We start from the raw sequence: 25,734 nt of genomic DNA on the forward strand, positions 1-25,734 counted from the left end.
TCCCTTCCCTGAGAAACTTCAAGTCAGAGAAGGAGGGGAGCCGAGGCCGCAGGATGATCCCTGCCGGTCCCTGCAGCACAGAGAACATTCCAGCACAGACCTGCTGCTGAATTACTGTTCAGCTGAGTCAATTTCAAATATAGTCTCCATACTCTCCACTGTTTTTGGTAATTGGTCTTATATGTTTTTTTAAGTTGGCTTTTTTATTGTGTCCAAATTTATGAAGGTACAATTTATGTACAACAAAAGAGTCTAAAGTTAAACTGGTGCTTCTGTGAGTTTGATAAGACCATCTCTTATCAAACCAGGGAACATCTCTTGATCTTAAAAAGTCATCTCACTTGAGCTGGCTATGATGATACAGGTCTGTAATCCCAGCACTGAAGAGACTGAGAGAAGAATCAGAGGCCAGCCTGGGATAGCCTATCTCAAAAAAAATTACATGTGTGTGTGTGTGTGTGTGTGTGTGTGTGTGTGTGTGTGTGTGTGTGTGTGTGTGTGTGTGTGTATTTAAATCTCCTAAATCTATAGACCAGATCCACACTGAACCTCTTCTTCCTCACACTCAGGGAGGCGTGTTCACCATATCTGTCAGAATCTGAGAATGATCCTAACTGTTTTCAACCCACCGTGATGGTGGTAATGACTATATCCACTAACTCTCTTGCTACCACACTCTACTTCCTGCCTCCCCTTCTGCCTCCAGCGATTGTAAGTGGAGGGTCTGAGTAAGGTTTAAGCGCTAGCTGGTTCGTTGCTGTTGCCGCTGCTATCTCAGCATAGCTTAAGTGCCTTTGGCAGGTCAGGAGTGGACTAGCCTCGAGAGGTACAGAAATCAACGGAAAATAAAATACACATGCTCTCCTTTGTGTCCTGCTGAGATTCTCCGATGAGGCATGCAGCATCAGCACACAAAGCACCAAAAGGCCTTATGTTGACATTTTGGAGGGACTGGGATTCTAAAGCTCATGCTGCAGAATCAGCACTCCCCACCTACTGCAGAAAACAGGGCTTCATGGCCTAAGCCTGTGTGGTCATAGGACCTGTCCTAGCCAATGAGCTGTCATGACCTGGCCCTGTGCGGTCACGCAGCCTCCTAGAAAATAAGCTGTCAGGGAAGCTGCTGAGGACATTTTCAGGCCATGACCCTAGTTCCCTCCCCTTCTCCACCGTCATTTCTTGAATCTGGCTAGCAATGAGGTCACCCTCAAACAATGGGGTAGAGACCACATCCATTCTCGGATGATCTCATGGAGAAAAGCCGCTCTCAACGTTAGCTCCTCCTCTCCACATTGCTAATTTTCTGGCATATTTGATGTTATTTATTGGAGTTTCATTTTACAACTGCTATTCTTTATATGATTATTATTATTACTATTATTATTATTATTATTTTGTTGGTGCCTTCTGTTGGACAAAGCTTGTCAAGCTCGCTAGGCAATGCTCCACCACTTGAGCCATACTTTACGTGCTCCCAGTTTTCGCTTGATCTTCTGGAATGGTCTCACATTAAAGTTAAAGTGGAATAGTCCAACTAACAAACAGGGTCTTGAACCTTGAACCTTTATATTCCTGCCTCTGCTCCCCGAGTTCTGGGACTGTAGATACCTACAGCACACCTGGCTACAAAACTGATTTTTCCTTTTTGTCTATCTGGTAAGATCAAAAATGGGCAAGACTTGAAGGGAGGACAGCACAGGGGCTGAACCTAGGGTTCTCTACGACTTGAGCCACACTTGCGGTACACTGGAACACTTTAGTCTGAGGCCAGCCTTAGGCATTAATCCTCCTACCTCTGTCTCCAAGTGGCTGAGGTTATAAGCCTGTATGTGCAAACCTAACAAGAACCTGATTGTTTTAATTCTCTGTATCTGCACCTGCGCGGATGGAAACACATGAACAGAAAATGGCAGAACACAAATTATTCCTGTTATAAATTCCTTCACGTTCTAATACAAGGATTTCATTTTTGTATTTCACTTTGTAATTCTCCAAAGTGAACAACGTCATTATTCTTATGAACATTGCAAGAGAAACACTGCATGGAGAACATGTTGCTCATTCATAAATGGGAGTTACTCTGCATATCCTGCCAGAAAGAGCTAATGCTGAAACACGAACCTTGAGATTTCAACTCTACCATATAGGAAAAAAAATATGTGTAGTGTACCTCCACCCCAAAAACGGAAACACATGGATGTATCTTAGGAAACTGGAAAGAAAGGGGCAAAACCATATTTTTTTTCTGGTTCCAGTTTTTCTTGATTTCCAGTTTCTCCTGTGGGCAGAAAATACTGTGTGTCTCTGATTTATGTCACCTTCATCCCTGCAGGTTGAATGCTTGAGTATGTTTGGATAAGAACATAAGTTTAATGGTAATAACATAGCCTATTTTCAGCCTTTCTCTCTAGGTAGCATATGGTACAAGGAAAAGTGTACAATCATTTACATAGTCAACAAATATTTACAGAGCATGTCTGGGCCAGGGCTGAGCGTGCCCCAAGGGTGTAGTGGAAAGCAAATCTGGGCCTCTGGCCAGGTCTCTGCTCTCTGCTTTCTCCGCTGAAGCTGTTGCGAAGTGTTTGGCAGCTCTGGCTTGACACTTCCGGCCTGATGTGAACTTGTGCATCGCCCCCGTTATCTGGCTGTTCATCGTGCTGCCCAACTCCCCGTCTCACACACCTCGCTCTCCCCCTTCTTGTGTTTTTACCACCGAAGCAGCTACCGAAAGCTCCAAAGCAACCTAGCCAGGTCCACTGTGCTGAGCCCCTCGGACAGCAGGGGAGAAGAGGTGCATGGAAGCCAGGGATGCACACACATGTGTTGTTTCTCTGGTTGGAATTCATAAAGCGGTCCATCACGTGCAGCATGACTTCCAGGAGGCTGTGTAGATAATGCACACACAGGCCCACATTCACAGGCAAGGCTGTCTAGAATCCTTGGTACCTCTTATTAAGACCTGGGGTCGTAGAAATCCCATCTTCATTCAGGTAAACGTACTCTGAAACATAATCGGGGTTATGTTCTCAATCTCCACCCACCCCTTTTTAGGCAGGCCAGCCAGCCAGCACGGGGAGCAAGGAGGATGAGATTCCTCTCCAACGTCCCCACGCCCCGGACCACTTCATAAGCCTGGACTCCAGCTCAGGGACAAAAAGCACCACAGCTTATACACACTGGCTATCTACTGTTCTTACCCTCTAACAAGTATTCACCTCTGGGCTGTAATCTCCCTTAACTGAGTTATCTCTTATTCCCCGCCCCCACCCTTAGCCCTGGGCAAGGGGCCCTTCTTACGAGTATTCTATTTTCTCCCCATACCTAATAACCACTTTTGTAAAATCCCAAGCTCACCTCTCTCAGTCCAGTCGTTAATATAGAAACAGAAGTGTTTTATATTGATTAAAAAATACAATTTCCTCTTTTGATAAGCAGTTTACTAATTGTTTTGAAGTTCAAAAATTAGTACAAAAGTATGTCTTCTATTTGAGATATTAAATTGATGAGTTATAGGAGCAAGGTTTATTGAGAATAAAAATCTTTAGCATCATAGATATAATATCATGCTTATTATATCAATAACAGAGAAGAGGTACTAGAGAAACTGATAAAAATCTAGGAGGCTAAGTGAGGAACTATGCACATGTGAACATTTGGAGATGAGAGCTATGAATGAAGACAGTAGGCCAGTTATCAAAGAGGAGTATTATTAAATAAATAAATTGAAACCGTAAAATCTGAGGAAGCAAACAAGAATTAAGAGCATCTTGCAAAAGTCATAAAAGGAAATAGAAAACTATTATTTTAAAGTGCCAGCATAGAATGTGTTATTGCAATTTGAAAAGTCACAAAGTATGTAAATTTTGGTAGCAATTTTTTTCAATGCCAGCTCCCCATAAAATGTTTTAACAGCTTCTCAAGTTGAATGAGCTAACATATAATAAAAATATAATAAATGAATGAGGAATATATACTACTATTTTCACATATACTATATAATACTTTATGGTTTAGTATACATGTACATATATATAGCTTCTATTACTTTTGGTATAAAGAATACATGAATGTGGATATGACAATAAATGAAGCAAAATTGGAGCAATAAAGTACTTTCCAACAGAGCAGTACTCTAGACAGTGTTCATTTCTCTCAGAAAAAAGAAATACTGTGTTCACTCTAGGAATTTGACTTACCCAATGATAATTCAGAGAATCAAACAACGTACTTTGTCCAATTTAAACTTTATATAAACCCATAGAAATTCTGTCAGTCACAGAGTAGTCTGATTATTTATTTATTCTGATTATTTATTTGGTATCTCATTCTTTCAGATCCTAATGCAGCCAATGATCAGAAAGTAAGTTTTGTTTTGTGAAATCTCATACACTAGTTCTTTCATGTGTGGACTTTTAAGCTATTTTTAAACTTGAAATCTTCAAAGTGATCCACTATTAGAACGCAGGTATCTAGCACTTTCAATAGGCTTCATTTATCTCAACAGGAGAAATGCATAAAGATTCATGACAGGCATGTGAGTGTCGCACGCACTGACCATGAGTGCACTTGAGCCAGTTGTATGGCTTACGTGAGATCAAATGCTGCCATCCCATCCGTGTAACTCGTATGAAATCACCTGATTTTTTTTGATAGTCATAGTTGTTTACATTTGAAGATATTGACAGCTTAAATTAAGCTTTGAGAGTTTTCTGATGCTAACGTTAAGAGAATAGCACATTGAAACAAATTTTTGTTCTAGAAAAGATGATCTAGCCAGTGGCTCCAAATAAGACAAGTGCACATTTCTCTCTTACTTCATGGTAATATGTAAATAAATGGTAGTTGTGATATGCAGATGACAGGAAGAATGGAAATAACAAAAAATTAAGCTTGCTAAATATTAAGAAAGTAGGAAAAAGAAAAACAATTGTACAAATTTGAAGAAGGCAAATTCTAATCATTCTTTAGACGAGCATTAAAAGAAAGATTTGTGAAGCCAGAGATTCAGTGTTCAGTTACACTTTCAAAAGATAATTCCCTTTTTAGATGACTATTATGGTGTAGCACATAAAGAACTCCAAAAGAGCCTAAAATATTACAGAATAATGGCTGGGGAAAGGAACCGTCCATAGTTCTTTCATGTGTTTCCAATGGCCACCCCTATAATGTTAGCTGCTCAGGAGGCTGAGATCGGAGGATCACCATTCAAAGCCAGCACTGGCAGGAAAATCTATGAGACTCTGTGTCTAATTAACTAGCTAAGACTAAACTAAAATGTATGTGGACCAGAGATGTGACTCAAGTGGTAGAGCGACAACCATGAGTAAAAAAAAGGCTAGGGAGAGCACAGAGCACAGAGCTCTGAATTCAAGAGCTTCCCACGTCTAACAGACAGAGTACAGGTAAAGAAATGGTAGAGATGAATTTGAAAGGCTATCTGGATAGAAATGAGGTGTTGAAAAGTCTTTTCTCATCTTTAGCATATGTTTAGACTTTGTGTTTAATCCTACAGGGATGGTATAGAAATGAGGGTCTCCATGATTTGAAAGGAGATTCTCCATGATGGAATTCAGTTTCACTTGACCTTTCCAGCCCTTCTCTAGGTAAGGGCTGTTAACCTTCTGCCCTCCTCTCCAAGAGCATGTGACATGTGAGCCACTCTTCCAGAAGCTCGGCTTGCCTCACTCGCCCCAAGCCAAGTCCTGTCGCTATTCTAGACCAAACTCAATGGCACACCTTAGTTACCCCTAGCAACCCAGGAGATGGAGAAATGAAGCTCAGGTCCAGAGCCAGCCCAGATAGACAATTCCCTGAGATTGTTAGGTCCAACACAAAGCCAGTACTGGAGGTGTGGCTCAAGTGGTAGAGGACCAGTTATGAGTGAGAAAGAGGAGGTACAAAAGAGGGAAAGATTTGCCTGCTGTGAGAGCCGGAGACACCCTATCTTTCGCTAGGATACAACTGCTAAAGGGAACCGAAGCAGCAGCAGAGACCTTTGATTGTTGTTTCTCTCAATTGGGGCTGAGGGAAGCAATAAATGAAGAAGGCTGGAGACACAGGATACACGAGACAGGGCTGCAATACAAAACCTGTGTCAAATTTGATATTGGGCTATATTTATTTCTCATTATTCAGGATGTCTACTTCCAGCTTTGCTTCCTCAAGTATTGCTGATGCTTTAAGTTTTAAACTGTGGGGTTATGGAAGTCTTTCCCTTAATGATACTATGCACTGAAATGAAGTTGAAAGGCAAAATGTATTTAAATGTGCTTAGCATTTGTGTGTGTAATCTACTGAAAAATAAACTAAGATTCCACTTGTAATTGCAGTCCCTCCCATGAAGGCAAATGTGTCTTTTGGAAGAGATAATATGTTCCATCTAATGTGGGACTCATTTACGAATTTAAATTTCTTAGTTTTAGCTACTTTGAGGCAGCTTAATTTTCCAAGTTTCTCAATTACTGGCTACTAAGCCAAGGAGAATGATATTTTTTTCCCTTAGAAAAATTGTAAAAAAAGAAAAATACCTTATTTCTATGCACAACTTAACACCACATGTTCTGGGAATATTTTCTGGATTTGAAAAATATTGGAGCAGTTGATATTTGATTTTCTTCTTCCATTATATCCCGAATTTATTTAGATTGTTTGATCCAGGTGGATTGTAATCAAGTACTCTCATCCTCATGACAGTTCCCAAATTCATTCCAATTGCCAGAGTGTTTTTCTTGTTTATAAAAGTCCATCTGTTGAGCAGGGCACCAGTGGCAGCTGAGATCTGAGGATCACGGTTCAAAGCCAGCCTGGGCAGGAATGTACATGAGACTCTTATCTCCAATTAACCTCTAGAAAACCACAAGTGGTGCTGTGGCTCAAGTGGTAGAGTGCTAGCCTTGAGCTGAAGAGCTTAGGGACAGCTCCCAGGCCCTGAGTTTAAGCCCCATGACTGAAAAAAAATCCGTTGGTTATTTCCTCTCCATTAACTGAAATCCAACATGAACTCAGCTTCTCTGGGAGCTGTTGGTGCATGCAAAGTTTTTGAATACACGTTTATAAAACCTGAGTTTTCAGTTGCAGACAGTTCCTTAGCTTTAATTTTCCTTTTATTTTCACTGACAGGAAAACTTTGCAGAGAGTACAATCAAGATAGTGTATTAATAGAAATAACATTAATAGAAGCTTGGTCATAAATGATAATAGTCATAGTGAGGATTTCTCATACCAAGGCATTCCACACAGAAAGATAACAGCACAATAAATAAAGAGTTTCTCATTGGTCACACAACAGAGAAAACATAATTGCCATACAAAAAAATGTGACTAGATAAATGTGTTCATATACTAAAAATACAAGCATAAACTATGAGATCATGCACAGGAGACAAAAGCTAACAGTGACTAGATAGCAAAACAGAGCAAACAAAATGGCAATAGATGAACAAAAAAAAAGTTCAAGTACTGAGAGAGAAAGGGGGAGATGCAAGTAAAATGGTTTGAAAATAAATCACAGTTATTGCAATTGAGAGACACAAACCGAGCTGCCTGTCCATGAATATTCCACACAGTTAGAATACATAATGCCATCCAAAGAGCAGATTCATATGCCTGGATCACATCTCGATTACAAAGATGGAGTACATTTCATTGTTTACTTGAATTACATGGATGAGACACCACAGAGTAGTATTCTGAGGATCAAGCTCCCATAGCCAGTGCCTGGGAGACCTTGGAAACACTGACCTTTGCCCCTCTGACATCACCGAGAAGATGTCACCCGGCATTCCTCACCAGGCTTCCCTTCCTAAAATGACATTTCCCCTCGTCCTTCAATGTTTTCTGCAGCTTTGAACTGTAGGAACCGCAGAGACAGTGAACATAACAATATAAAATTCTTTGACTTTTTTTTTAATGAGGTTTTTTTTTTTTTTTTTTTAGCATTTTAAACAAAATCGGTTCTCTTAATGGGACTAAGAATAGTGGAATGCATTCGTGGGTTAATTCGTAAAGCCTAACAAATCCTGCGGCAACTAAACTAATCCAAGCAATGCCTTTATACTCCGTGGTTGACGAGGGCGTGCGCTGGGGTTCAAGCCGTGACTAGTCTACGCGACTAGGAAAAGACGTGTTTGTCATGGGAGAGTAAAAAAATAAAATTTGTTTGTTAAATTACACATAAATATAAGGTACAAATGTATTTTTAAAATACAGATTGAAATAATCACACTTGCATTGTGTACATACGAAAATACAGTATTTAATTATTCAATATACACAGACACATTTATGATAAATGCAACGGTGTGGCCGTGCCGTTTCGGGGGCGGAGGGCAGCGCTCCTGCTCCCTCCGGGGCCCCGAAGGTGCGCACAGGCCGCGGCCTAGCTGGGACGGGGAGAGCCAGGGTCCCCGAGCCTGGACAGCACGCAAGGACCGCGGCCTGGGGGGGGGGGGGGGAGGGTCCCCGCCCTGCTGTCACGCATGGACCATGGCCTAGCTGGGGGGAAGGGGGGTCCCCGCGCCCGCCCGGACAGGGCACACAGGCCATGGCCTAGCTGGGAGGGGGAGAGCCAGGGTCCCCATGCCCATTCAGCGCACATGGGCCGCGGCCTAGCTGGGAGGAGAGTCCCGCACCCCAAAGGCGCACACAGGCCACGGCCTAGCTGGGAGGGGGAGAGCCAGGGTCCCCGCGCCCACTCAGCGCACATGGGCTCCGGCCTAGCTGGGGGGAGGGTCCCCACGCCGCAAAGGCGTGCACAGGCCGTGGCCTGGCTGGGAGGGGGAGAGCCAGGGTCCCCGCGCCCGGACAGCGGACACGGGCCGCAGCCTAACTCTGGCGCACGTCCCGCAGCAGCTTGTTGATCTCGGCCACCAGCTCGCTGGCGTCCATGAGCTCGGGCTTGCCGTCGCCCAGGTGGCTGAGCACGCTGTCGAAATCGTCCTCCTCGTAGTTCTCGGGGATCTCCTCCATGGCCGGCAGCCACTTGGAGGCAGGCTGCACGCTGGGGTGCGCGCCCAGCGGCGGCCCGGGTGTGCCGGCCGGGGACTGGAAGTGAGTGCTAGCCGCCCAGGCCGCCACCCCGGGCGGATAGGCGGTGGCCTTGGCGGGCGCGGGGCCCTTGCGGCGGTCCGGGGCCTCGCTCGTGCGCCCGGCCTCCCCCGTGCGCCCGGCCTCGCCCGCGCGCCCAGCCTCTCCGCGCCCGGCCTCCCCCGCACGCCCGGCCTCCCCCGCGCGCCCGGCCTCGCCGCCCTCCGCATAGGGGTCCAGGGCCGGGGGCAGCAGGCGCTGGAACACGCTGCTCATCTCGGACAGCAGGGAGGCCGTGCCCGCGTCCTCGCCGCCGGCGGCGTCCTCGTGCGGCGCGTCCTTGCCGAAGGTGGAGAAGCTCTTCTTCTTCTCGCCGGGCTCCGCGGCCGCCGCGCCGTCCTCCTCCGCGCCCGCGGGCCCCGGCGCGTTCCGCGGCGCTGGCGGGAACTCCTCGCCGGGGATGAACAGGTTGCTCCGGTAGTCCGAGGGCGAGGGCAGCGGCGGCATCCAGCACTGGTCCGAGTGGCCCAGGACCCGGCACTCCTCCGTGCACAGCCTCATAGCTGCGCCGAAAGAAACAGGAGACCCGGGGTTAGGCGGATGGTGACCCGCAGGATGGAGACCGACAGGTACAGGAGGTTTAGATGGTGACCGCCACGTCGCTTGGCCTGCGGCAGGCAACAACGTTCATGGCGCTGTGGGGTTCACTACCTGCTGACCTGCTTTGGGCTTCACGGATTCCATAAGGAACGATCATGCAATTTATACGGATTCATCTCCCAAAAGTCCTATTTTAACGATTTGTTGACTTGTTACTTAAAAAGGCAGCTGGGGGGAACATCTTTATGACTCGATATCTACTCTCACACTTGACGAAGTCTGCTCTGAAGGTTGAAGACGCGTTAATATTCAGATAACTGGCAAAGCCACCAAACGTGTAAGAAAAGAAGAATATGAAAAGTATGCCTCTCCGTTATTCCGGATGTTTTGGTACTAATGCAAGTGGCCACATGCCTAGGACATAATAGAAATGACAAAAGCAGAAAAACGAAGAGGAACAAGCTCTCCAAATTTGGCAAACACGGCAACTAAACTACGTGGAAAACAGGAAAGGCAGAGATGTCCGCCTGACACAGCCCACTGTGCCTTCTCTGTATCGTCCACTTTACAGCAAAAAAAAAAAAAAAAAGCAGAAATTCATAACGTGCTGAGTAATTCTTACAAATGTGAAAGAAAATGGAACTCTCTTGCTAGCCAAATCTATCTATTCAAAGCTAATTTTATAAAATGAGCTACTTAAAAACAATTTATCTTGCACCCAAATGATGGCTGCAACGATGATCTGACCGAGGCCCAGCCCCCAGCAGGGGGCTGAGCTCAGCCAAGCCCCACCAGTATCTGCACAGAATAGATATGCACTATGTATTTTCTGAATGGAAATAAAGCAAGGAGAAATAAGGGTCTTTATGTAAGGGTCCAGAGGCCATTGATTTTCCTGGCTGGCAGCTCCAAGATAATTTGGGCCTCAGTTTAGAATGGGAAAGAGGAAATACTGAGGGATGAAAATGAGAATAGGTGTTGTGAGGGGAAAAAAGCTGCATTGCTAAGACACCTAAAAAAGCAAAAAATAGTGTGGGGAAAACGTTGAGGAGAGGAGTGACTACAAGCAGGGAAAGGAGCAAGATGAAGAGTCATTGTATGATTTGTCCATGGAGAAAGATTAAATTTGAAAGCTCAGGGTCACTTAAGGACATTACAAAGTTTAGATGACCTAACTTCAAGCTTTATCTCTAGAAAATTTCGCCAAGTAGTGCTTTCGGTGTTGGATGTGGACACAAGTGAGATGCGTCGGAAGTAACTGGAATACCTCAAACAGCCGTGGGTTTCTCTTCAGTGGGATCACTATCAGAGTGCTAATGATTTTTTTTTCCCCTTTGATTCCCCAGGTCTCTGAAAATGGAAAGGAGACCTGTGTCCATTGTCTCCCTCACATCCTGTCAGAAGAGAAGAACAGACATCCTGACACCTCTTCATTTGTTTGTCTGGCTGTTAGCTGTATGGCTCTAAGCCTAGAAAGGACTTGATGGTTTTCTGGATTGCTTCAGTGACTTTGCTATGCATGAATGTTTAATGATGAGGAAAAGCTACACTGGATTCTAAGAATACTCACCATGATTCAGTTTTCTAGAAACCTGAATCTAATGACCAGGTAACCAATATGGCAGTGCCACAAGGATGGGGCTAATGCGTACATTCTAAAAGTTCATGCTCAAACCGATTTTGATCACAGTGAACGCCATTTACAATCACGTCTCAATAATTAAGTGGTAGACAAATGACCAAATAATCATCACAGAACGGAAAAGAAAAAGAAAGTAGTAAGAAAGTTGAAGAGAGAATAATGGAGGAAGAGATAACCAGAGAAAGTGAGTGAAAGCAGGACAGCAAGCAGAGAGAGAAAGAGCACACAGGGGAGCGGCACAGAAAGAGTATTTTCAATGAGATTCTCATTTTATTCCCCTGGAGACTCAACTGCGTGGCAGTACTCTCAGTGACCGAGTAACTCATTATTGCAAATATTCCACCCCGCACCCAGAGATTCGAACCTGCTATCCAGTGAGCAGCCTTCCTTTCACTCTCTAGAGGCTCTGCTAATAGGTCATGCCCTCTGGAGATGGAGACATACTAGAAACAGAAGCCCGCCGGTCCCCTGTGTGACTGTGTCACGTGTCACTGCACTACAACTCAAACCCAGGCGACAGTCCATAAGTGAAGGAAAGCACACGCCTACTTTCTGTGGAGTCTTAAGTTCCTGGCTGACTAGTCTGGTGTCTCTGAAGAGCCTATATAAGAAAAGTGATAGGACAGGCCTCCTGTCCAAACACATCCAATCCAATCCTGACTTCAGTTCACTGATGACATCATAAATGTCCAGCCAATGAAACCAGCCAGGGGATACTGAGCCAGAAAAAGGAAAATGGGGAGATGTGGAGGTGGATGGTTGTAAAGAAGAAGCAACCTAACACAACTGAGAGAGATGGATGGCGTTTAGGCACACAAAGTGAAGAAAATCTAGCTCTTCTGGCTGGAGGGTCGGAGTGTGAGGGCAGCGTGGCCTCTTCCTCTTGCAGACAGATTTGAACATGGCAAAACTGAGAGTCAATACGTTGGGAGGAATTTTATTGGCCTTTGAATATCAAGATAAATAGTTCTGTTCAGGGTTGCTGAGCAACAGGAGTCAGGCATTGATTCTGAGCCAAAAGAAAAAAATGGAAATGGAAATGGACATGTTCTTAAAAGGTTATTGAAGCTGGAAGCAGTGTGGTGGCAGGAGGTGCTATTAGTGGGAGACATCAGCTGTACATTGGTCCAGTAAACTAGCCATGGCAGAAAGGCCAGGGCAAAGCAAGGGCAGCTGCCATGAGGGCAGAAAGGTCTAGAATGAAACAAGGATAACAGATGACGAAAAGCGGAAGGACCTCGATGAAGAAGAAGGGATGAAGCAAGAAACAGAATCCAAAACCTTTATAATCACCCTGGTGCTACAAAACACGCGGGAACACTGGAGACGCTGTGGACATGTGGTAAATATTGGAGTACAAAGCTGAATGAGCAGATACAGACTTTACAGTCCAGAAAGTAGTATATCTGTGTGGGAATTAAAAGAACAAGTGGCCAGAAAGCAATGCATCTAAACATAGCCTATATTTGTTCATAAGACTAGTGCAGGAAAGCAGTTGGAAGGAGACACTTAAGTCCTAAAAATATACATGCTTTAGAAAACTGCTGATCTCTCCTAATAGCCTTCAGATGTCGACTTACATTTTTCTCTACTCAGGGTATTTCCTGAGACTATATATTTATAAACCACAAGTTTTGCACCCGTATATGACTGCAGAAGTTTCTAGAATGAATGAACTAGACAATTGGTTACATGTAATCAGAATGCTAGCTAGCTTGCTGTGGAGATTTGGGATGGACTCTGTTGGCCAAGCCTAGGTATCCATGTCAATCCACCAATGGCACCCTGGTGACAGGTCTCTAGCGGAAAGCAATGACCACACCCACACCAGGACAAGTAGCAAGCAGGACAGAATTATGCCTTCTGTAATAGGTGCTGTAACACAGTGCCATACACCAGCAAAAGAGCTCCGCTGTCTCTTGCTGGAGTGTAATAGTATAAAAATGGAAGTTTTAAGGGACTGACTGCATGTTAAGAGTAATTACTAGTGATAATAAGAAGTTGCACTCCTAATTTAAAAAGAAACGACATGGATGGAGCTTACAGTCCAAGACTCACAGTATTCTTGAGTTTATAATTGCCTACCTATTACCTCTCTATTCCTTCTATTCCCTATCGTTTGTTCAAAAGCTAGAGAACCTGCCTGCCATGAACATAAGAGGTCTGGATAGTTTTGAACGTATGGGAAAGAACAGAAGGCTAGTCCTGACCTGTAAATTTTTTTTAAAAAATGACTAAGGATGTAGCTGTGGTACAACTCTGGGTCCACTTCCTAGAACCAAAGATAAGTAAGCAAATAAATAAATGATCAGTGACTAATTTTAGAAATAGCTGAAAAATAAAAGGTGGGACTCCGGTTAGTGATAGGAGTCCATGAGGGAAATGAGTTTTCGGCATCCTTTAGTCCCACAAGTGGCAAAGATAGCTACCCAAGGCAATTATTTTTCAATTTATTATGATTGCTAACTTAAAGTGCAATGAAGTCTTCATACAATGTTTCGATGGAAAATTGAATATGTTGGCATTATGTCTGTTATGCTACCTTTGTGTTTCATGAAATAAAAATGGATTACATTGTTCAAGGGCAGGGTCCTGTCAGCATCATGGAATCAGTAATTCAGCCACTGTTCGCTAGAAGAGCTAGCATAATACAACCAATTTGCTTTGAGCAGGGAGTCTGAGGTCATCTGTATTTTACTGGATTTTCAGAGATGTAGCTTCACATTGGTCTACGGAGTCAATGTGTGAAAATGAAGGACTGTGAAAATGAAGGTACAAACTTGGGCTGCCATGTAAATTGGGCCCTATTTTTCATGATACTTTAAACCCTTTCTATGCATTCATCCAGACAGCAATGTAGCATCTGTTCCCAGGACAAGATAATCAACTGCACAACACTTAATAATTGTGCAGTGGTTACTGCATCTTTAGGATATCCGATCTAATAAGCCACTCAATTTATTTTAAAAAAAGTCTGGAGGCCCTGTTATTTCATATGTTTGGTAAGTGTTCAAGGACATAGAGTGGCTGAATTTTCATTCTGATCATGTACAAAATACATGATTGGGAAGCTTCAGTTTTTAACTCTGAGAAAAATCAGAATGCTTTTTCCTGTCACCACCACAACTAACTCCAACAGGAATAATAGCAAACCTGTGAGAAGCTTATTTATCAAATCCGAACTCCAAATGCCAGCACTACAGCTGACCCCAGTGTCAACTGAGCCCAAGGCTGGAGAGGCACCACAGGTGGAGAGTCCCAGGTGGGCTGCATGCTCGCCCTGAGTCCAGACACCAATGCTGAGACCCAGCTGACAGCGACAGGCGATACTGCTGCTGCCACCAAGCCCCTGGCAGCTGACGAGAACGAGGATTCCTATGTGTTGCTTTTCTCATACATTTCTGGAGCTCCCCTGTGATTTCTTTTTTCTAAGCACTTTAATTTGTCTATATCTGGAAAATAAACATTAGGACCAGGGTGGATGAAAGAACATTGCTCTGCCTTTCTTTCATTTATCAAACCGCAGTCATTGGATCAATATTCAATGAATTTAGAAGGAAAAAGTAGGCAGAGGAGCATGTCTGCCGTTCTCAGGGCTGATTTCTTAGTGCAGTCCTTAGTAACAGGGTTGCTAAGAGACCCAGGGAGTATTTATTGGTTCAGAAAGTTCCTAGTGCACAAATGGAAGGAAGGGACACTAAGGAAAATATGATTCAAAACTTAAGAGACTCTCCTCCATCTCAACTGTGTGCTTATAAATTCCCTTACACAGCCTTCTTCCACCACAAAGCAGACAGGAAGTGAAAGGTAACAAGACATATTCTATGCTACTAAGCGTCAACAAAGGTGCATTCCTTCTTATTTTTAGTGCTTAAAGTGTACCCTTGCCAGTATATTTTAGTCTCTGATTTTGTGAGTTAGTTCCCATCACGGGAAATGTGTCCTCCAAATTATAACCCATTTCACCACTGAGTACAAAACAGACTGCCTGAATGAAAACACACCCAGTAATTTTACAGAGTTACTCAAGAGTGTCCCAGGGCAGCACTGGCTGGGACAGAAAGAGGAGGGAAAGGCTTGGCCTTCTGCTCGCAACTCTGCCCACCCATTTTTCTCCACTCTCTAAACTCTGGCGCTTCCTCTTTCTCTACCAAGGACCTTCTGTGGATTTCAAGATAATTTCTAAAGTGTTTCACTTTCTCTTCCTTGCTTGTTTCTAGTGAGTACACTGCAAACATCTCAATGCAAAGGACACATGAAGGAGACAGGGCCCATTTTAAACAGTGGGACTCTGTATCAGCTATGCACAGAACAACGTCCATCCTCCCCACCCACCCCCACCCCGCGTACCTGCTGGAATTCTGCCATCTGTAAGAAAGAGGTCACTGAAGCCTTCCCCCAGCAGTCTGTCTATTGGAGAATCCCGTCCCAGGTCATAATCGCTGTCCCCGGCCTCACTGTCCCCTCGGCCGCTGTCTTTCAAGCTAAATTTGTCCATGTCTTGAAGGGCATATCTAGAAAGACCAATCAGGGAAGCTGTTATGAAGATCCTTCTGCATGGGAGCTATCCGAGACGACATAGACCGTGCAAACAGAAGTCATACCTATAGCTCCTGGAGTATTTGTTTCCTCGAAAGCTCGGCCTGGGCTGGTACTGACCCTGGTGAAGCATGGAGAGAAGCTGAGAGACCTGCTGGAAACCAAACAGACAGACTGATTCCTGAACACAGACCTCCACGCCCACCTCCTCACGTGCAGCCGGGGGACACATCGCCAGGGGCTGTTTCCCACTATGGGGCAGCATGGGTGCACTGCACTTGGACGGTGGCTGGACTGCAGCCCACTGCCCAGCCTATCACCACACACATCCAAGAGACTTCCCAGGGAGCTTGCAGTCATGCAGTAAGACAATGGCTTTTTAAAAAATGACTTTTAAATAACTGATTTTCTTCAGTTTGAAAAAAAGCCATGGAAAATGTTGTACATTTCATTGTAGCACAACTAGTTTAAGTAATGTCAGAAAATGTCTCCAGAGTTGGACAAATATAATAGGAACTGTGGAGGGAATCTGGAGACCTCATCATTGATTTTTTTTTTCTTCAGTAGAGACCTCAGCATTGTAAAAAAAAAACAAACAAAAAAAAAAAACAGAAAGAGAGAGAGAGAGAAAGAAAGTAAAATGAATAAAATAAAATGGAATAAATCCCTTTACCTCTGAACTTCCCACACCTCTTAATCGGGGCTGGAAGTCAGAAGCCTCTTTTTTAGAGTCCCTTGTGAGCTTCACATTTCTTTTCTAATACCATAGCACATGCAACACCCCAGTGAGTTAGTTAAGAAAATGGGAGAATGTGGAAAAGTCTAGGTCTAGGCCCATGTCACAACCCAGACCCCAATCAGGATAGGGGCACGGGAAGGGCCTACCTCAACCGCAGGTGTAGCGTGGGTGAGTTCCAAGGAGAAACTCTCCGGCACGTGGTTGGAGGAGATGGTCACCAAGCTGTTGAGTGACTGGTGGCTGTTGTGGCTCTGGCGGCTGCCCATGTGCCCCCTCTCCAGGGCTGGCGATGAGGAGGGCGAGGATCTGTGATGGGATCTGATAGGCAGGGTGCTGTTGAGGGTTGGCACCAGCGTGATGTCCCCTTTGTGAATCTGCCGCGACGGCCTCTTTGGGTGATGCTGATAGGTGGACTCGGCCACCCTGCAGTTGTAGGACCGAGTGTCTTTCTTCTCCCGGTTGCACCGAGTCGCAAACAGCACCATGATAACCAATAGCACGGTGCAAATGGCGCCCAGGGAAATGATGATGATCATGGACACGTCCGGGGAGGCCTGGCTCACCGAGGTCATGGTGGTGCTGGTGACCGCCGGGGTGTTCTCCAGGACCACGCACTTCAGAAGGACTCTGGTGTGCAGGGGAGGGTTGCCTTTGTCCTGGATGATGACAGAGAGCCCCCACGTGGTGCGGGCCACTGACTCCATGCTCACATTGGTGTGGAGGTCGCAGGACTGAGGATCCAGGAGGAAGACGCTGTCCTCGTTCCCGGCCACGATGGCACAGCTGAGTTCAGCGTTCACACCAGAGTCTCTGTCGATGGCCCTCAGCCTGGTGACATGAAAGCCACTCTCGGCCCCCTTGGGGATGGCGATCTCTGCAGTGCTGTTGTGCAGGGCGGGCTCCACCACCACGGGCGCGTTGTCATTCTCATCCAGGATGGTGAGCACCACCGTGGCGTTGCTCACCAGCTGCTCGGGGCTCCCTCCGTCCCTGGCTTCCACCACGAAGGTGATCTGACTCACTTCCTCGTGGTCAAAGATTCTGAGGGCGTAGATGGCCCCGTTGGACGGGTCGATGGTCACGTAGGTGGTGATGGAACTCCCCAGGACAAAGCTTTCCAAGATGGTGTAGGTCACCTGCCCGTTCTCCCCGAGATCGAGGTCGGTGGCCGTGACCGTGGTGATGTAGGCGCCTGGCGAGTTGTTTTCCGAGATCACGAATTCGTAGCGGCTCCTCTGGAAACGGGGCGGGTTGTCATTGATGTCGTTGATCTGCACGGTGAAGTGTTTGACTGAAGACAGGCTGGGAGTCCCCTTGTCCTCGGCGATGATGGTCAAGCTGTACTCGGACCTCTTCTCGCGGTCCAGGGTGGCGTTGGTGAAGATTAGGTAGTTGTTCTCGTAGGTGTTCTGCAGCCTGAAGTGGCCGTGTCCATACAGCCTGCAAACCACCTCCCCATTCAATCCAGAATCTTTGTCGTGGACCCTCACCAAGGCCACGAAGGTGTCGATGGGGTCCCCTTCGAAGATGTAGGACACTTCCTCCTTCCCGGGGAACATGAAGTTGATGCTGATCTCGGGCTTGTTGTCATTGACGTCCACCACCTTGATGATGATCTTGCAGTGGGCAGGGATGGAGTTGGGACCCAGGTCCTGGGCCTGCACGTCGATCTCATAGGACTTGGTGATCTCGTAGTCCACTTGCTTGAAGAGGGTCAGGTGTCCGCGCTCGGAGTCGATTTGGAAGGTCTCTATGATCTTGGGAGACACGTGGCTGCTGAAGGAGTACACGATCTTACCGTTGGCGCCCTCGTCGGGGTCGGTGGCGTTCAGGTCCAGCAGCAGGCTGCCCACTGGCGCGCTCTCGGGGAGTTCGATGAGGTAGGACTGCCGCTCAAAGGCCGGGCTGTTGTCGTTGGAGTCCGAGATGCTGATCTTGAGGAGGGAGGAGCCGGAGCGCGGCGGGGTGCCCATATCCGAGGCGGTGAGGCGCAGCTCATAGCTGGCCACCCGCTCGCGGTCCAGCTCCCGGACCACGATGAGCTCGGCGTACTTGGCGCCGTCGGTGCGGGTGCGCACGTCGATGCCGAAGTACTGGTTGTCGGAGAGCGCGTAGGTGTGCAGCGCGTTCTCGCCGACGTCGGGGTCGAAGGCGCTGTCCAGGGGCAGCCGCGTGCCCACGGCCGCGCTCTCCGAGATCTCCAGCGCGATGACCGGCCTGGCGAAGCGCGGGGCGTTGTCGTTGATGTCCAGCACCTCCACCTCGATGTGCAGCAGCTGCAGGTGCTCGGTGGGCAGCGTGACCACGTCGAACTCCAGGGAGCAGTTGAGGTTCTTCTGGCAGAGCTGCTCGCGGTCGATGGTGGCCCCGATGCTCACCTCCCCCGAGCTCTCGTTCACCACCAGCAGCGGCGAGTTCCCGCGCTGCATGGCTCGGAAGCGCACGGCCGCGGGGTTGGGCAGCTTCTGCAGCACGTCCGCCAGGTCCTCGGACAGCCGCGCCACCACCGCCCCGACCCGCTGCTCCTCGTACATCCGGTACCGCAGGTTCCGGCCCAGCGCCGCGCGAGCCGCCGCCAGCAGCAGCAGCAGCAGCGGCAGCGCCAGCGCCCGGCGCCGGCGCGCGTTCGCCTCCATCTACGCCGCCCGCCCGCCGGGCGCCTCAGCGCGGCTCGGCGGCCCCGGGACCCGCGCCGGCCGCCCGGAGCCTCGCCGCATCCGCGCCCGCGCCCGCGAGCGCCCGCGTCCCGGAACCACGGCGCGGCGACCGGCGGCGGCGCGCCCACTTCGGCCGGAGCATACACACCGCGCGGGACGACGGGCGCTCGGGGCGCCGCCGGGGGTCCCGGCCGGGCGTCTGGCCCCGGGGTGGCCGGCGCGCTTCCCGCCGCGGAGATCCAGAGGGGGCGGCGGCCTCTCTGCCGGGCGGCGAGGCTGTCCGCGCCCGCCGCCGCCGCCGCCGCTGCGCGCGGGCCGAGTCCGGTGCCCTCGGCTGGGCAGCCCGTTCCCCGCGGGATCCGCCGCTGCGCACGGGCTTGCCCGGTCCCCACCGGCCCCTCGGCTGCGCTCAAGCTGAGCCGGGTCCCCGCCGGCCCCGCCGCTGCCAGCGGGCAGCCTGGTCCCCGCGGGATCCGCCGCTGCGCGTGGGCTGTGCCCGGTCCCTGCCGGTCCTTGGACTGCGCGCAGGCTGAGCCCGGTCTCCGCCGGCCCCGCTGCTGCGCGCGGTCAGCCTGGTCCCCGCGGGATCTGCCGCTGCGCGCGGGCTGTGCCCGGTCCCCGCCGGCCCCTCGGCTGCGCGCGGGCTAAGCCCGGTCCCCTCGGCTGCGCGCGGGCTAAGCCCGGTCCCGTCGGCTGCGCGCGGGCAGCCCGGTCCCCGTCGGCCCCTGGGCTGCGCGCAAGCTGCGCGCGGTGGCTGCGGGCTCCAGCCTCACCTCTGAACAACTTCACTCAACTCAGACAAAGCTGCGGCCCTGCCTGCGCGGAATCGCTCGCAGCCAATCAGCGCGCCCCCAAATCAAAGGATCGGGGGGGGGGGGGGGGAGGGAGGGAGGGGAGGCGCGCGAGCGCGGGGCTGGGGCGCGCGGGGCGGGGCGCGGGCGGGGCACCGAGGGGAGCCTGTCGGGGGCTGGGGGGCGTGGCCAGGCTGGGGGCTGGGCGACCTGGGACCCGGGGACCGAGGGAGGGGGGGGCCTGGGAATGGAGCTGGGGAGGGGGGAAATGGGTGAAGAGCCCGCCTTCCAGCACCCCCCCCCCCTTTTCCCCGCCTTGGCTCTGCTGCGAGCACTTTCTCTGAGCGTGCCAAGACAAAGGGGAGACAAATTGCAGAAGACAAAACTTTAAATCAACTTCTGGTGGCCCTTTATTTATATGACACTTTAAATGGTTCTTGTTTGCTTAATTGCGCTTTCTTCTGCCGCAAACATACAATCTCCCCGCTTTTCATCGTCTTGGAGTGCTGTGTGAACTTTAACTACCTCTAAGTGCGTTTGGGGTGTTTTTTTTGTGGGTGGTGGTGGAGGAATTTAATAAGATTTGAAAACTTGCTTCTAATTAGGCGTCTCAGCCCGCCTCTCCTCTCCTCTCCCCCTCTGTAAATACCCGGGCCTGGCTAGGAGCAGATTTTCTTGGGTCTGTGTTTTAAAAAGAACAGAGCCAGGAAAGAGGTTTCATTTTCTGCTTCTTTCATCTTTATTCTTTGAAGATAAGAAAAGGGCTACCTTGCCGTCTTGATTAGCGAGATGGAAGGGAACACCTCCGAATTCGGAACTGGTGAACCATAGGAATTCTGCTTTCTAGGTTACTCTTTTACTTGAGTTTTGGGGCAAAAAATAATGTTTGATGGCATTTCTTTGTCTTGCGCTTTTAAAAAGAACCCTGTTTATCTTGGGGAAAAGACATTTCAAGCTTCAGCACGCCAGTTTCTGCCAAAAGGTGCTCTCTGCAGTCTTCACAAGGAATGCCGAGGGGACAGGGACTCAATAGTTTACAAGTCAAATTTTTAGAACGTATGCATTATTTATGAAAACGCTTTTCAGTTATCTACTTAAAAAAACAGGGCTTGTTTACACTGACAAATAAAATGCCTGAGCTGAAAATTGCATTTCTGTATGCATCAGAATGCTAGAAATACCATGGGAGGCCAGCGCCTTTTCCAGGTCACGGAAACCTATGTGATATTCTTATTCGAAAATATGATTATTTATGATGCTCTTTCTGCACTGCCATTCCTTTTAAGTTTATCATTGTGGATCCATTCCGGCTGCCTTCACCTCACCTCCCGCATGATTCCTGAGCTGACTTCATTTACTTGCATGTATTGGCTCTTTCACAATAATCTCAGCCACTTTTTTTTTCCATTTTTCTCCCACTCTCGATTCTCCCCCCCCATCACACACATAAACACACACACACACACACACACACACACACACACACATACGTAATTTTCTGAATTTTCCACTTTGCTTACTCTCAGCAGAGCTCAGCTAAAGTCACTGAAAAAGATTCCTTATGGAAAAAAGAAAGCAGAGGAGGCCCGGCGTGAAGCCCCTTCTTTTTAGGCCTTGAAAAGAATTTTATAAGCTATTGTCTTTCTCTTTCCCTCTCCTGAAACCAGTGCTGTGTGGCAAATTGTGCAGAATGGAAATGCCGATAATGGCTGTAGTTAGCACTGGGTCACACTGATGGACGTTCTGGCCCCATGAATAATACTGTTTTACAAGTTTGTCGCCCTTTCAAATTGCTGATCCCAAACCCTTTAGACAAACCAGGAAAAGTACCACAAGCAACTGGAACTTTAGAAAGCCATAGCCATCTGGCCTGGAGGGCTAACAATCTGAGCCAATAATTATATCAAGTCAGCCTTCAGTGAATCTCTTTCCAAAAATCTAAAAGAGCAAAGAAAGGAATTAGTGACTATTCAAAGTTGGTATGAGGATTCAAAGGTAATCTAATTCCATTAGTTCTGCGAGAGGGTTCTTTGTGCAGCTGATGAGTCTATTCCAAACATCTCCAAGAGCACTGAATTCCATTCCTGAATGTTCAGGACAGTTTTATGTTTTGTTTTGTTTTGTTTTGTTTTTTAATTTCCTATGTTTTAATAGCAGAAGTAACTTCAAAATCCGAATTTTATTTTATTTTCAGCAGTATGCACCTGAGAAATTTACAATAAGTGATAAATTATATTACAATCATAAACATGGGTTTCTATGAGTAAATCTTTAAAGAAGTCAGCATTATTACACGGCATTGTTATATTGTTTTCACTTACAATAATGAATCCATTGTTATTTTCTTTTCACCTTCCTAATGTAAAAGTCAAAGAGTTTTACTTTTGCATTATCCTTAGTATATAATGCTTGTCCATAGGTCCACCTTCCTTCCATCCTCTTCTTCTTCCTCCCTGCCTCCTGGCCCCTTCCCTCTCCTCCACCCCCTCCTCATCTCCTCCTTTGATGGCTTTGGAGGCCTTCAGCATTCGCCTGGGCCATCTCAACACTGCCAGCCCTCATGTGTTCTATTTGTCTTTAAAACATAAAATTCCTTTTCCGTAATGCCTTTGATTGACTCCAGCGATTCACAATTTCCCCATTGAGTATGACTAAAGAGCAAACGCCACACACACACACACACACACACACACACACACAAATTATCTCCAAAAATGATTGCTAGGAATGATATCTGAGCAATGCACACTCATGGTCACATCCCCTTCATTGACAAGGAAAGAAAGTACCCCCACCTCTTCGAGACCCTGACATGTAGTGGCAGCAAGCATAGCAGCAAAGTCCTCCTGAGACCATCCCAGCTTTACATGGTTCAACACTAGACTTCCTCTACCACCTCAGCCTAAGCTGGCTCTAAATGACCAACCCGGAGAAAACATAGAAGCAGTGAGAATTAATACACCCCATCCCCTTGAACAACGACTTCAGTATGCCGTTTACCTTCATTATTGCTGTTTTAAGGCAAAATCACCTTTACAGCCCTAAATCTTTAATATTTTCCTTCCTAGTGAGGATGAAGGATAGCCCATGACTCCGCTGTAAACTTCAAATGTCTCCACATTACATGAAAAATAATGTCTTTTGAAGTGCTGGAATACAAAATGAATGCCATTAACATTTCAAAAAAGCAGATGTGGATTTTGTCTTACAATATCTTCGCTAACAGTTTATAATTTTGTAGGACATAAAAAGTGAAGAAGACCAGTTATCAGTGATCAGACTCATTTTCATCTCCTTATATTGTATCTTTCCCACCACCCAAAATTAATCATCTACTCTCAGAAAGGATCTTAACCCCTTGGAAATTGGCATGGTATTTCAATCTTTCTCCAGTATTCACTGTGCAATGTGCCTTGTAGAAGAAGCTCATGGTCCTGCTTGACACCATATGGCCATAATAAGCCTAAGCAATTACTCTACCACGTATCCTGGGAAATTAGAAAGGGGAAAAGCTCCACCAGACAAAGGTTATGAAAGTTAAAGAATCTCAGTACTCTGGAACTGATTAAAATAAAGAGCTTGCTTATTATAGGAGCTCAACAGATGTATGATTGCTGGTGCCACTAATTGATACCTATGGAATTTTAGAAAAAAATATAATTTAGTTTCTGACTCCATAGATTCCTTTGTGAGGTAGGAGTTATAGCACATGGCTGCAAAGAAATCTTACAAAAATATTCCTCATTTCTCATAAAGGCTTGCCCACAGTAAACATACAACAAAAGCTGTTTCCTTTCTTTATCGTGTCTTTTTAATTTCTGTTTAATGCTCATTGATTTTTTTTAAAAAATATGGATGTCTAAAGTCCTTGTTTCTTTTCAGACTTTTTTGGTTTAGAGGTGTGATTAATTTGCCTTTTATTTCCTGGAGGGTTTAAATTCCCTCCATTTTGATTCTTGAAAATCACCTGTAAAACAAAATCAATAAAAGAGAACTATGATGGTCTCTCGAAAACTAGTGGCTTCACTGAAGAAAATTACACAAGGACTAACAGAGTTACCAGTCCTTAAGCAAGAAAAGCACATCTTAATACAAAATGTATATTTACTAGGTGCTTTAGTTACCTTTTGAGGTCAGGTAAATATCCAGAATTTGTCTTCTCTCAGATCACTGGAACTAAACAAGTTTTTAAATATCATGTTACACTACAATAAGAAGACAAAATGATTCAATTTTGTCAACAACTAGGAAAGATACAATTTGCTATGTAAAATTTATATTTAAGAAGCACTATGAGGATTGAACAATTGGAATACATCTTTCAGCTCTGCTCCCGCTATAATCCATGTACTAATCTCTTCAAGATTAAAGTAATGTGAAAAAAATCACAAAACAATGTGAACTCTTTATGTAGCATATGCATTACAGAACAATATAAACTATTTCTTGGAACAAACACATCCACGTAAGATCAAATACTAGAAAATGAGACTGTATCCCAAATTATCCTTAGATGTGTAGGCTAGAAACAGACTGGACTAGATTCTGATGAGAATAAATGGGTGAAGAACTCATAGGAGACGCACACACCTGGACACCCGGCCTGGCGGTGCCAGGAGGCAGCGGGAGCCAGTGCCAGGAGCTGGAGTGGGTGAAACAGATGACAGGTGCTAGGTCAGGTTTGCCTGAGTGGGTAATTGGTTTTTGGGGTGCCCTGCCAAGGACGGCATGCCAGTCTCCAGCAGGTTGCACGATCTGGCAACCGGCAATCGTCCGAGTCCAAATGAGGGGTAACCTAGGTGAGTTGCTGCTCATTTTATGGCTTCAGCTCTTCAAAAACAGGCAGGTTGTGAAATTAGAGATGAAAACGAAGAGGCGAAAAACCAAAACACAAACACAGGGACACTTAGAGATCCAGTGTTCTGGAAATGGGAAGGTGCTGCTCAGTATGTGAAAGCCAGATCCGAAAGTTAAACTGGATAGCAGCGGGGCTGGCTCAAGAATCCATCACCTCCTGTCATCAAAGAATCCCTTCAATGCCTTCTTCCAAGGACAAAATCCTGAAGCAAGGATCTGAGACCGGGAGAAGGTCCCTAGCACCGAAGCTGGGAAGCCCGGGGGCAGCATGCCTTTCGGTGACTGGAGCCTCAGCTGTCGTCTGAAGATTGTTAGCCAATGGATATTCTAAAGAACTGCAGCCCAGGCTCAGCAGGAAGCAGTCTGCTGGTACACAAGGAGCCTTCTATCAGGTCCTTGGGCCATGCCTATGTGCAATAAAGTTCCAGACAAGAGGCCATGGAGAGTAATCTGTGATCAGAGACCGCAGGAATTCTAACACAATGGCTCCTGAAGTGTCTGTGTAAGGAGACTTCGCTCTCAGGAACTTTCCTGGCTGTAGGGCCAAAGAAGGACCAGGTCTTAGCATGCATTCAAAAGTATGAGTAGAAGATATATATTTTTTTTTTCTCCTCTACTTAACTAAATTTATAGAAAGATATGAGTGATTGAGCTTCTTTCTGGATCTAGTGATGTATCCAAGTTTGAACCAGCCTGAGCAGAAAAGTCTTTGATAGCCCATCTCCAAAATAACCAGCAAAAAGCCAGGCTGAAGGCATGGTTCACATGGTAAACCATGTGCCAAACAAACAAGCTGAAGGGAGTATGAGGCCCTGAGTTCAAACCTCAGTACCATTACCAAAACAAAACAAAACAACAAACCCAAGCCTCATTAGTCAGAACGGT

At 46.8% G+C, this 25,734-nt stretch overlaps 1 protein-coding gene across 1 annotated transcript; it reads right to left on the reverse strand.

The window, feature by feature from the left end:
* Window positions 1-8,823: 8,823 nt before the first annotated feature.
* Pcdh18 (protocadherin 18) lies at window positions 8,824-19,111 on the reverse strand. Its single transcript, XM_042670476.1, has 4 exons — window positions 16,691-19,111; window positions 15,871-15,956; window positions 15,617-15,780; window positions 8,824-9,587 (listed from the first exon to the last, which is right to left on the reverse strand). Exons 1-4 carry the CDS (start codon window positions 19,076-19,078, stop codon window positions 8,824-8,826), a joined length of 3,402 nt encoding a protein of 1,133 aa, XP_042526410.1. The 5' UTR covers window positions 19,079-19,111.
* Between the last annotated feature and the right edge of the window lie 6,623 nt (window positions 19,112-25,734).

The sequence above is a fragment of the Dipodomys spectabilis genome, unplaced genomic scaffold (genome assembly GCF_019054845.1).
Source record: "Dipodomys spectabilis isolate Male_0828 unplaced genomic scaffold, ASM1905484v1 ptg000555l, whole genome shotgun sequence".
Classification (NCBI taxonomy): Eukaryota; Metazoa; Chordata; class Mammalia; order Rodentia; family Heteromyidae; genus Dipodomys; species Dipodomys spectabilis.